General features: G+C 38.9%; 2 protein-coding genes across 6 annotated transcripts in view; one reads left to right on the top strand and one right to left on the bottom strand.

The window, feature by feature from the left end:
- Window positions 1-341: 341 nt before the first annotated feature.
- On the bottom strand, window positions 342-2,298 carry LOC144658288 (melatonin receptor type 1B-B-like). Its single transcript, XM_078518694.1, has one exon. It carries the CDS (start codon window positions 2,003-2,005, stop codon window positions 1,091-1,093), a length of 915 nt encoding a protein of 304 aa, XP_078374820.1. The 5' UTR covers window positions 2,006-2,298; the 3' UTR covers window positions 342-1,090.
- A 3,528-nt stretch (window positions 2,299-5,826) lies between these two features.
- Window positions 5,827-13,660, top strand: part of LOC144658132 (endothelin-converting enzyme homolog) — a 34,354-nt gene continuing 26,520 nt past the window's right edge. The window contains exons 1-2 of one of the 5 annotated variants that reach the window (XM_078518481.1): window positions 5,827-5,923; window positions 8,325-8,553. In XM_078518481.1, coding sequence (XP_078374607.1) covers window positions 8,355-8,553 — 199 coding nt within the window. In that variant the 5' untranslated portion in view covers window positions 5,827-5,923; window positions 8,325-8,354. Of the gene's footprint in view, window positions 5,924-8,187; window positions 8,554-13,660 lie in introns of those variants that run through there. The other 4 variants (XM_078518480.1, XM_078518479.1, XM_078518482.1 and 1 more) reach the window with 4 other exon arrangements.

The raw sequence follows: 13,660 nt of genomic DNA, 5'->3' as shown, positions 1-13,660 counted from the left end.
ACGGAGAGGATAAAATTTAACAAGTCGAGGTCTTGGTGAAATTTCCGTTTCAGTAAGTGTAAACAGGATATCTTAAATACAGGATGTTTCTTAAACTGCAGACAAATTTAGAGAGCTTTAATTTTGTGTCATTTTTCCATTGTTACCAAAGTCTAGTGCCAAGTTATATTCTTTGTTTAACCATCTTTCTTAAATTACTAGTAGAGCTTAAGGGGTTTCTTTGATCGATGGGTACTTTCGGAGTAGAGACAAGTTAATGTACATCCTGTTGTGCCAGGTGGTTGTTGGGCTACAGGCACGCAAACTGTAGGCGCTATTTATTCATCCTTTTATTAGCTCAAGTAAAGATGACAGACGTTTCAGCATAGCCCTGAATTTTTTCCGGTTTGGTTTTTCTGTGTTATAGGTATTTTGTTAAGTTTCTTTTCAGTATTCTACAATATGTTTTATCATCTTTACATCTTTGATATGTATATTTGGATTCTAAAAGAAACTGGAATGAAAATATGGCACATCCAAGATGGATGCGCATTTACACGTAATTATGACGTCATTACAGCAATAGCTGACTTAAGACCACCATTAAAAGTATTCTGTTTTAGATGCGTTAGGACACATTCAAGTTTTACTGTCATAAAATGAATTTAGTATAATAAATATGGGGAAGGAGGGATACTTTCTGTACACTCCCCTTTAGACAACAATCAAATTTCAGCGTATAAAAAACGTATACTAGTTACTGTAAGGAGGCTCCCGTTTGGCATAACGGAGCGGAAAATCGAGATGTTTATTGTAGGTGTTGCAAAGTTTTATTTAAAGTGCACCGTAGCACTGAAAGTATATCTTAAGTCTCTTGAATAATGCTGACTGCTTGCTAAGATTGTTTCCTATATTGTATGGTATTTTGTACCAGCTTGCTTTATCGCGTCTGACGCTTGTATTGTTGATTGCGTCGATTGACGATAGTTTTTCTGGAGACTGTTGATTGCGTCGATAGACGATTGTTCTGATTGTTTTTCTGGATACAGCGGCGCACTCTTACAACTTAAGACTACTCTTTAAAACAAAGGTTATGGAAATTCACTGGAAGTCAACTGCATCTAAAAATGCCAAGTAGTTCCCGCCGAAATTCGCGATTCGCCACTCCGTAAATGAATGGGTTGATCACCGTTGAGGCGAATGCCAAAAACGTATAAAGCTCGTACGCGAAGTTGGGCAACTTCACGGTTGATGAATGAGATAAAATACCAATGATAATGACCGGTATCCAGCATAGAAAAAATCCTAAAACTACAAAAAACAGCAGCTTCGTCACACGCATTTCCCACGCGTTGACCGCCAGTTGCTGACATTGTTCCGCGTGAAGCGAGGGCATCACGTTCGCGTTATGTCTTCGTACCGACCTGAAAACGTTCACGTAACAAAACACAATTATGATCAGAGGGATGAAAACGTGGATTAAATGTAACGACACACCTATGGCCTTCTCGTGCTTTTTGCTAGTAAAAGTTCCAGCACAGAAAAAGAATCGCGGATCGTACTTGTAGATCACTGGTCCAACGAAGGTTGATAAGAAACCGTCAAAAAGCGTCAACACCCAAACGGCTGAAATCATAGCAAGACTTGACTTTATCGTGAAGTAGTTACGATATATCTGTGTTTTCACCACGCGAAAATACCGGTTGACAGCGGTTAGAGCGAGCGTTGGAACAGAAATTCCACCCCAGTAGTACACAAGAAAGCCGTTGAATTGGCACATGTAATGGCCGTGAATCCAGCCATCCTCAAGAAAGGCTTGCACACAGAAAGGAAAGCACAAAATCGCCACCATCAGATCTGAGATTGCAAGCGCTAAAACATACAAATATGGAACGGTTAGAGACTTTCGCTTTCTGTAGACCGCCAAGCAAACGAAAATGTTCCCGCATATTGCGAAAAAGTTCATTAAAATCAAAATGCTTCCTTGAATGGACTTGTGAGTTGTGCTTCTTGAATATTCCTCCATGTTGATTTTTGTACTGTACAGTTATATAGTTTGTTTTGTACACTCCGACGAAATACCTCTCTTATAGACGCAATAGGACTAGATAGACAATGTGCTCGCAGCTTTTTCTCTTGTTTTGTCACGATCTGTTTAAATTAAAGGATGGTCGTGAAAAAAATGTTCCTCCCAATACGCACCAGAATTGTATTGGGATTCGCGAACTCAGAATGTCATTTGAGCTGAAGATGATCAGAAGATGACGCTCCTTGTTGTGTCGCCTTATGTTTGTTTGGAAAGCTTTCGCAGATGAATTATAAAATTTTCGTCATTTTGAAAGGACTTGTCAAACTTAAGGCGAGTCAAGTATACATCCTCTGATACTGTCAATTGTAGCCAATTGCGAACGAGAAAAGTGATTGACGTTTATTTACATTTAGTCTACCTACCACTTGGCTACCATTTGGTAACCATTGCTTTGTTTTTTGTTATAATTCATCAATAAGCCAGGCTGGCAATAAGAAAATTTTGTTTCAAAGTTTGTGAATTATGTATGACACTGATTAATCTAGCGATGTTGGTTGACGGCGTGTCATTTTTAAGAACAAAGTTGCCTTAAACGCGTTCAATTTTGATGTGGCAATCAATTTTTTACACCTCTTTCAATTTTCCGGCGCGTCTAATACAGCAATTAATTGCTTTTTCTGCTCTGTTGGTTGGTTATTGAACAAACTTAGGGGTGCGTTTAGTTGATGAGTTTTGCATTAAATGTTTTTACTTAAGTAAATATCAGGCGAAATCGTGAGAAAGTATATTAGCATGAACCGTCTGCGTTAACATTGTATTGCATGAATCGAGCTGCAATTTTAAAAGTGATTTTTAATCTAAAAATATTGAAAGCGCATTACTTCTCACTGTGCTTGAATGTCAAGTTGCACAGGCTCCCGAAAATCAAAATTAAAAATTACCTTTTTTATTTAACTAAATTATGGAAGGAAGTCGTCAAGCTAGTGTTTAATTTCAAGCCAGTATATGACAGATTTCAAAATTTGACATTTGGACTGTCATAGTAAAGATTACTGTACCCGGTAATCACGAAATTGCATGTAGTTTTACCCCAAAAAAGTGGATATTATTATAAGAAAATTCTAACCAAAGTAACTTTAGGCGACGTCGCGACCGAATCAATAATTAAAAAAAAAATAGAATTTTCTGGTTGTGCAGCTAGCAGCCATGAAGATTTCAATCTATATTGTCAGTAGTCTTTTCGTAATCAATGTAACTGTTAATAAACATAATATTGTATGAAATGGAAATTGTAAACCAAAGACATTACAGCTGAAATAGTATTTCGGTACAGTCTCGTCTCGAGGGTCTCCTCGGTTATGTTTAACCCTATCCAGACCGGGGGGGGGGGGGGGGCGGAAAGTGCCCGCGCTGCCTTTGAACGCTAATAACTTTTTCAATATTCAACCAAACGCTGCCAAACTTTCCGACTTTATCTAACATTTATCTGGAAATAATTCGGTAGGATCGGTTGCTGTGTCAGGAACTTGACGTCACCATAGCAACGACATTTCGACAGGCATGTTTTCCTAAATTTGAAATTTTCGTGTTTCTAACTTTAATGCAATTATTTTCACCTTCTTATGGGTTTTAAGCACACTTTTATTGATTTGAGTACTTTCCAGTAATTTTGGGCGGTTTTCTGACGTTTTGAAAAAAAAAATCGAAATCCAAGATGGCGGATCCAAGATGGCGGCTGTTTTGGCATCATGATGTCATTGTCACGTGATGTGACGTCATCATCCCACATGACTTTTACTAAAAGTTAGATTTTCTTACATACTATATATCCTGTAACTTTCATGGTCATTGCTTAAATATTCTGGAAGTTACGGAGGGGGGAGGGGCAGAATCCCCCCCCCCCCCGGTCTGAAAAGATCCAAAAGAGCCCGGTCTGAATAGGGTTAAAATGCAAAGTCTCGATGTAAGTTTGATTTTAGTATGAAAAATGATTGTGCGAATTTAGTAACGCAGTGTAAAGTGGCGCGTTTGACTAGTCTAACGATAAAATATAGAAAATAGCGGATGTGGCTATAGTTTTTAAAAAAACTTTTTAAAGTAGCTACAAAACAACAACAACAACAACAACAAACCACAGATAGCAACAAAACTGGAACAAGAACCTTGCAACAGCAGCCGACCTGCAAAACGTTGGCCCTGATCAGGACATCACTATGTAAACCATTAAGGACATTCCCCTGAACATGAAAACGAACCTGCACTGCATGAGATTTTTTGTCAAACTTAACAAATTTTAAAATAAAAATACTCACAGTACCTTGTTTAAAATTTTCCTTATGCATCATGATTTTATTTACGATTAAAATGCTTGTTTAATTCACGTTTCCAACAGTTTCTACACTAGGAATTGGTCTATATTTTTTTCAAAGAGAGAAAGTTATTACTCTACTCAAAACAAGAGAGAAAAAATGATAGGTCATCACACTCGTTAAGGAGAACATCACGGTTCACTAAACCGCAATTTTGTTAGTGCGCGCGCTAATCACGTGTGTAATAATGCGTAGTAAGGATGCGCAGCAACCTAAGGCTACCTAAGAAGTGGCGCGTTCGACTAATCTAACGATGAAATATAGAAAATTGCGGATGTGGCTATAGTTTTTAAGAACTTTTTACTGCAGTAGCTATAAAACAACAACAACAACAAACCGCAGATAGCAACAAAACTGCAACAAGAACTTTGCAACAGCAGCCGGCCTGCAAAACGTCGACCCTGATCAGGACATCACTATGTAAACCGTTAAGGACATTCCCCTGAACATAAAAAAGAACCTGCACTGCATGAGATTTTTGTCAAACTTTGCCTACTATAGGTTTCTTATAAGAACTTAAATTTTGAAATAAAAATACTTACAGTACCTTGTCTATACGAAATATTCCTTATGCATCATGATTTTATTCACGAATAATGCTTGTTTAATCCACCTTTCCCACGATTTCTACACTAGGAATTGGTCTATATTTTATTTCACAAAGAGAAAGTTATCACTCTACTCAAAAAAGAGAGAAAAAACGATAGGTCACCACACTCGTTTAAGAGAACATGACGGTTCACTAAGTCGTAATTTTGTTAATGCGCGTGCTAATCACGTGTGAATGTATGCGCAGTAAGGATGCGCAATGCAATGCGAAGGACTCACCGTAACGGCAGCTGTAAATTGCTTTAAGAGTTGAAAAAGCTAAGGGTGCGATACAAATTTTAAGTGGCACCTTCTTCGTGCACAGATTTGCTTTGCGCAAGTTTTGCATATGAAAAGAAGACAAAACCCGTCCCTCACGCTGAACTGGGGATTCATCTTAAGAGGCTCTTTAATAAACAGTTATGTAATTAACGTACGCAAAGCGTGTCTGGCAGAGAGTGCCTCCTAGATCCGGTAAGAAAATCAAGAAATATACAACAAGCTTTCCCGCAAATCCCCGGTTTCCACGAAAAACAATCTCTCGGATCTTTGTCATATAATTTGCCGGGTAATAGCGTGACTTGATAAATAAACAGAGAAATTAAAACATTTATTTCAAGCCATGAATTATGCTCTTTAAATGTGGAGAATAAATCGTTTTTTAGCCTCGGGTCATAAAATATCTACTGTCAGTAATACATCGCAGAACATGGCGACAGTAAGATATAGTATATAAATACAACAAAAAAGGATTTTCAATAAGGTTTTCAAACATTCAATTCGCCACCTGTTATTGTTGTTTACACCTTGCCTAGTGACCTTTTCGGATATCCTTGCTTCCCGGGTTATTTTGAGCTGCAGGTTGTCGTGGCCATCTTTAAGCAAAACAATGCGCGGCCGAGTTAGAAATTTGTTTCTTTTCTGATAGGAAGCCTGCTATCTTTGACTTAGAATTAAGGTAAGTAGTACGACTGTTCTATTGTTATCGTTTTCAAGCGTTATCTATTGAATTCATTGACCGTTAGACATTTTAAATCAATCAACTTTAACAGGTAGATAATATGGAACCTGTTAGATTCCTTTGGCTCACTTCACACAGTGTTAACTGAACAAATGTAGATTGATTCGTCCCGTCTTATTATTTATTTGTTGCTTAAAAATAACGGTTTTGCTGATAAGTACAGCAACGAATTTTTTTTTATTTCCTCCAATGAAGCATGACAAATATCGCTGGAGCTTTCGCATACCCGGCATATGTTTTGAACAATGTGTTCTTACAAAGCAAAGCTTTCAGCTCGTTAAGTTCGAATTCGTTAATATCTACGAAACAGACTTAAGAAAATTCAAACTCTGAAACTGACAGTTCGCTCGAGGGTTGTTCGTTGACATTTAAAAATTTTCAATGACATCTCGGAGCTCGACGTTATACTAGTATTTTATTGTATATGTTAATACGTAGTTAAAGTCCTAGGATACTGACCCCAAGGCCATGTCTTTTGCCTCAAAAGTACTGTTTAATTATATCTTGCTTGCACTTTTGAAAATACTAACTATTCTGCGTACAAACGCATTTTCACTGTTTGTTTAATTTGGTTTTTGGCGGCATATTAAGACAAAATCACTTCTTTGATGGTATGCTCTTATAAGGTGTATTCTTATTTCCTCTCCGCTCAAGAAAGCAGTGGTATATTGAAAGGAAAAATTCAATGTTGGTACCTCTTAGAAAAACTTGTTTTCTCTGATAAACGGGACAAGAAGAGAGATCAAAACTGGCCCAGCTTCGTCCTCAGAAAGCTTTTTCCAATGAAGGGAAAAGTGCCCTTGGGACGAGCGTGAAACAGACCGTGCGTTGACTGGAAGCCAGCCGAAAGAAAAAAAAAAAAAAAACCGGCGCGCAATGCATGATTATCTTGAAAATGTGCCCATGTTAGTCCTCCTCCTCCCCTCCCCCCGCTCCACTTTACCTCTCAACTCCCGTGACCCTTTTAGGCCTTCCTATCCTTGCGAAATACAGATTCGCCGGAATTTTCGAATAATTCGAGCCAGGTCTCTTCCCGTCGTCTTCATGCCCAGGGTAATCCGTGGGATTAGCTAGCAGTGAGTTAAACGGGCAACGGAATCAATCTACTTGTGGTATCACACACTACTTTCTAATCTGATGATCCCCTAATCCTATATAATCGCACCGTCGACTTGTTAAAATGTTTAATTTCCTGATTTAATAGCGAAGCGCGCGAGTGACTTCACGACTCAGACAAGACTCTGACAAACAAATTTGAATGGCGGACGATGTTCCTAAAACAATTTCATAAAACGAAAACTTTCCCAAGATTCCTGCTATTTCTTTCAGAACACGCTGATGTTTCCCTGAGCCTCGTAGGGGTTATATTCATTTCCATTCTATTTTTAGACCTCGCACGCTCCGCTATTGACTGGAAGTAAACACACGCCGAAATCGCTTGTTGAAAACAGTACTGACAAAAAAAAAAATCGTCTGTGACTCAAAGAGTATTTTCTCCAGTATTAGTTTTCGCCCGATGCATTTCATCTATTATGCCCTATCTTCAGCTTTTCAGCTTATCGACCCTCATCCATGCGTTAGACAAACTAATGATACTGGTCATAATGGTATCTTTCTAGCCTGTTCCCATCCTGAGAGACCCAGGGGCGGTTTGTGGGGTGAAACGATGGAATAAACCGAGCAGAAATCGAAGCAACGAAAATTCTCAAGAATGGCGGGAAGAGCTCTTCTAGCCATTCTTGAAAATTTTCGTCGCTACGATTTCTGCCCGGTTTATTCTTTCGTTTCACCCCACCAACTGCCCCTGGGTCTCCGAGGATGGCCTGTTCCAGGAGCTCTAACACTGAACGTCGAAGAACGTGCTAGGCTATTTCAAACTGCATTAGCTCGTGTGGCATTTCAACATTTTTTCATCACATATCAAATGTTGCTTTTTGATTTTTAGTTCTGATTTTTTCCCTACGTACGTATTTTAAACGAGCTTCTAGCTCACGAGACTTTACGTTGGTAAATAAATGATTGATTGATTGATTGATTGATTGAATGATTGGTTGTTACGAATGTACCACGTGATCCACGTGTTGCACGTGAGACACGTTCCCACTCTGGCAGATGTCACTTGACTTTAGTCAGCGCGCGAGCTTCAAGCGAATTCCAAACAACATATTCGCGCGCGATTCCATGTCACTATGACGTAACTACTCGACGAAATGTCAACAACGCACTACCACATAGCCTTGACCTACAGAATATGTGAGATCAAGATCAAAAGCTTTTCCAGAAACATCTACACGTACTCATATCCGTCTTTTTGTTACTCTGCTTTGACAGGGCCTAGGGTAAAGGAGTGTGAAAATCAGACCAGGCTATGGAAATTCTTTCAAGGGAGCGAATCCGTCGCGTTTTCTTTGTCTTAGTAGCAGTCCTCGTCTTTACTGGCTCCACATATGATGCGAGACACGTCAAAAAAGCTAAAGAAGCGAAAGAAGCGAAACATAACAAGCATCCAGAAGTGAAGTGCGAAGAAAGTAAGAAAACTAGAGAGAAGCAAAAACAGCTTGCACAAGGTTAGTGCTCGTTCGTAGACATTCTCTGTAGAAATGATTCCATGGGGGATTATCCACCAATCTCAGACAGAATTGATTGATCTTTAAATACCACTAATCCTGCAAATACTCCGTTTGGGGACGTCTAGTTAGTTGAACATTGCATGATTACAGTTTGTTATCTCTTTTTGCTTTTTCTGCTGGGTTTTAAAATAATTTATCTAATGATAAAGCCGACAACCTTTTTTTTGGCAACATTTTTCCGACCTTTGATCAACACTGATGTACAAAAATATATCATGCCTTGATGAATGCTGATAGAAGCCAATTAAACGCTGTTCTAATTCCGTTAAAGAGATTACGCGACTTTTTGCTGGCTTGCTTTCATCATATCCTTAGTTTAATAAAAACTAAATTGAAACTATTCGTGGATTGAAGATACATCACTACATAACGGATTTGTCAACAGTTGATATTTTTATTGTTTTTGAGCAAGTCTGTTCGCAAACATCTGGAAAAAGTCATCTCCGGGCAGAAATTAATACGTACTCTTAAAGTGCAAGGAATTCGAATTTTATTTATAGCATGTAGATTTTCAAGTCTACCCCACAGGAAGAAAGGAAAAAAGGTTACTGCTAGTGACATTTGCTTCAGTGATGAACAATTCATAAAATTCCATGCAGATTCTCTGTAACACTCAGCGATCGAATGTATTTTTGAGAACTGTTACGGCCATTTGTGGTTTTTAGGCATCTTTTTTGCCTCACCAGGGACACAAAAATAAATACGTACGGTTTGCGTGATTTAAAAGAAATGCCTTGAAATAAATTTACCACACACGCTCTTGATTGGGACAGTGCGATGACAGGCCAACATCAGGGGGTTCATTTTTGTTATCACCTCCGTGCCCCTAAGGCTGGTCAGTTCCAGGCTCGAAAATTGCGATGCGGTACGCGATCGAGAAAGGCAAGAAAGGAGAGAGGACTAGGGAGAGAACACGCATTTCCTTGTTCCCTGTTCGTTTAGATTCTTCAGTTAATGTAATGTTCATTTTGCCAGTCAAATAAAAGGTGATTCAAGTGCACGGTTTGTGTTAAAAAGCTTATACACCTGTAGCGCAATAATTTTAATGTTTAAAATTTCCAAATACATTTTGCGTTCAAGTGCGAAAAGGCTCCAGAATCCTGCCGTAGTCGCTGCATAGTGCAATGAACTTTCAAGATTATCGTTGTTAATGCCTTAATCTTTCTTCCTCGCTCATAACCAGTCTTGTTTTCATTTTCGGCTCATTATTACTTTTAATGTTTCAGTTTTCAAGTGTAATAATAGTAGCTTTTCTTTAATTTGAATTGTATATCAGATTTTTCCCTAGGTGGAGGGTCACTCGCTTTGAAGGTAGGGTGACCCTGGGGAGCAAGCCAACTTTCCCCCATATAAACAGTTGTTTTCCTCGCCTACCAGGAACAAGTTGCCACATAGGGAGCGTGCGCAATCGTTACTATCAGCCAAAACAAAATGGCGGATAATTTGAAATCGAAATTGGCGGTAAATTCGTTCAAAAAAATGGCCTTGGTCGTCCTGATTTTAGAAAAGGCCGCCATACAAGATGTTTTAAAATAACTCTCGCCAGTCGCATGAACCCAGAGGGCCAAGTTTTAGCTCTTTCAACAGGGACAACTGTTCTCATATAAACGCTCGGCAAAAGAAGGCTAGCTCGGGGGGAGAGGGTAACCCGCTTACCAGGGACAACTCTTCTCCATATAAACAGGCCCTAAGCACAGGGATAATGCATGTGGTGATTCAGCAATACATAACGCAATTATCTATAAACGAACAAGGTTACGTAATTAACCCACGCAGTCATGAATAAGGCGACATTATGAATGAGAATAGTGACCGCGTTGCGTTGCGCCAGCGTCCGCCAATAGCCGATGTTGACTGGACTTCAAGTGCGCGGTTATTAGTTTACTAGATTTATGCAGAAGTGAGCGCATGTTCTTGGTCAGAATATGTCTGAGGCAAAATACATCAAGAAAATCGATTCTGGCGATCATGCAGTCCGTGTGCAGCATGGCGGTGAAGGCGAACAAGTGACGTTTGGCAGAAAACACTCGCGAAGAGAGAAAGTGCTCTGTGTAGCACTGTTGATCATTTTGATTGCTATAATTGTTTTCATCGTTCTGTATGTGCTACAAGTTACCAAACAGGACCCTTCAGAGAAGCAAGGAGATCAAGCAACTTCCTCAATAATACAACCACTATGTCTTTCGCCCGGCTGCATTCAAAGCGCTACAGGTCAGTTCATTACACAATTGTTTACTCGGGTATTGTTTCACAGTCCAGGTAACAGTTGGAATCATTTGGTGTAGTGACTAAATTTTGATTTCCATCCTCAATCAGAATGTTAGGTGTGTTACACTTTCGGATATTTCTTGGTACTTGTTGCGCAGAAATAACTTTATAACGTGTTGATAGCAAACTAATTAAAAACACTGTTTTACGCATCAAATATATTCTGCATGCGCAGCTGTTGGCTAAGAGGTAACCCAACTCGACAAATATTAATGCACCCTAAACGTGATGTGCTATTGAATGTCGAAAAAAACATAAAAAGTGCCAAAATTTTGCAAAGCGGTAATAAAAATGTTCTATTTCGTTCAATTTCAAGCCATCTGTGAGTACGCAGTGCTTCAATGGCATTCGTAAAGAATGCAAACTTCACACTATTTATAATTATCAGCTACTATTATTTGCTGCTCCAGACCATCATTAATTTACCAGTCTAAAGCCTACAATAAAACAGAACAGAATAAAACAAAAGGAAAGAGTGCGGGAAAGAATAGTCTACGTTGACTTTAGAACTTTTAAATAGATATTGCATGTTGGCTCAATTCCGTTCAACAGCTTTCAGAAGGTTAATAGTCCCGAAGCAAAGCTAGTAACAGAATCGATCAATACCTAAATTGGGGACTATTTATTAAAGCGCTCTTGTTCTAACGTTTGCTTGTAGCTTTTATAAGTGGGATTATACTAGTTTCTTAGCACAAAGACAAGTATTTGAATAAGTATGAGGCAAACAACTAAATTGAAATTCCAAGTTCATGAAGGAAAATTTGAATATCTTGTCTGGGCTTTTATTAGGAGCCATTACTGCTTTTGTATATGGTGCCTTAATGTCCTGCCGCTAAGCCTGGTTTTTAATGTTCGTTCCTTGCAAGTAGTTTATCGAAATGCTTACGCTACTGAAAAAAAAACAAAACAAAAAAAAAAAAAAACAGGTAAAAACGAGTCACTTTCATGCTGATCGGGAGGAGTGACTATTAGGGTACTCAAATCCGCCAATCCGTACTAGTTTTTGGCCCAATCCGTTCATCCACCACTATTTTCGTTCAAATCCGGATCCTCATTACTTGGAAACTTTTTGCGGTAAATACTATTTTGACGTGTTTTTTTCATTACGTCTACCTGGTCCCCAGGGTCTTCTCCGTTTTCAAAAACCCTGGGGCCGGAGGTTGTCGCTGCGTCTGTCGCTGCAGGCGTGGCCGCTAATGAACTAAACGCATGGTCTTACATAAAGTAGTGGGTGCATATACATTGTCACGAAATTCTTCGTAATGCATCGAGCAAAATACTTCAAGGTTCTAGATTCTGTTGAATCCGATCCTGTCGAACCATTGAACATAATAAGCGAGGAAGGAACGTTTTGTAGAAGATATTCGCTATGGAAAAAGCTCCTGTTTGCGGCGGTGTTGATTGTTTTGATTGTTGCGATTGTGTTTATCGCTCTGTACGCTCATCAAGTTTCCAAGAGGAAAACTACTGGTACTACAGAGAACTCTCAACACCCTACGACAGTTTGTCTTTCACACAAGTGTGTTATTGCTGCAGCAGGTCAGTTTTTTAACTAATTGTTTTTATAGTATTTTTATCTTTTTTTTTGGTATCCCGTAAGCTGGGATACTGACTTTTGGATTCAGCAATCAAATGCAATTGAACGTGTAACAAATCCATGCAACTTGTAGCAACTGTTTAATGCAACAGGCAAGTTGCTTCATTTTGTTTTCTCGGTCGATTTTCAAGTTGCAACTTGGTGAACGAAAAAGAGCAAGTCTCTATTTCGTTCAAAATTGTATATGGAACAAGTCGGAAGCCATATTCCAGAACTATATAACATTGCAGAATACTACAGATTTAGCAAAACTTGTTCCACGACCGCAACTCATTGTTTGATAAACGTGCAAGTCCCTCAAAAACTAAGAATTATTTAGAGACCGCAGTATGAAAACTTACATTCCTCAATATTCCACAAAATGCGAAAGAGAGTGATAAAATAGGCACGGTTTAGCTATAACAGCGACATTACTCAGGTCGCTTTCGTTTCCTGCCCGGCATTTCTGAGTGATTTTTAGTTTGGTAAGTTCTAAGTTTTATAGTTGTCAAAGTAGTTTGAAAGGTCGTATTGTCGCTGTGAATTTGAGGCTCTAGCGGCTGATTTAGGTGACTGGTTCGAAAAATATTTGGCCAAGTACATCAGTTGGACTAAATATCGATCATTTAGACGGCGGTGAACGTCGCTATTCATTAATACCGGTACAGACTTCAAGCTGAGTTTTCATGGCCTACAAAACTATAATTTAACAGGCATTACGATTAACATATCAAGCGAAAATGAAATAACAAAAAGTGACTAAATCTGAGATGTCACTGTTCAAGAAGACGCATGCAGGCGAGATTCTAACCGCAACGAAGTACTAGTGACCCTTGATTACTAACAATGCGTCGACAAATTGTTTCATTACGGTCTCTTCTCGACTTGCTTCCCGAAGTGGTTTTGTCGCTTGTTTAAGGGTGTTAGTTTTCGTAGCTTGCAGGAAAACAAAAAGTTTTTTTTTTACAAGTTTTCGTCGGGAGTCTTTGCACTTCTCATAGCGTGCTTACGCCTAAGCTTTCGAGGGTCTTAGACTTTGTAACAAAAATCGTTTCAGTTATGCTCTCTCAGGTTTCAGACGGAAAGGAAATTTTTATGCATGTTACGGCTTATGCGCTTTAGCTCAAATGGTAATTTTTAAACCATGCATATTTTTTTTTAAATAATATAAAAAAATGCCCTTTGTTTGTCGTGTGACGT

This window comes from Oculina patagonica, chromosome 6, assembly GCF_052425735.1.
Source record: "Oculina patagonica isolate OP01 chromosome 6, crgOcupat, whole genome shotgun sequence".
NCBI lineage: Eukaryota > Metazoa > Cnidaria > Anthozoa > Scleractinia > Oculinidae > Oculina > Oculina patagonica.
Note: the sequence above shows the minus strand (reverse complement) of the source record. Positions and strands in the feature narration are given on the sequence as shown.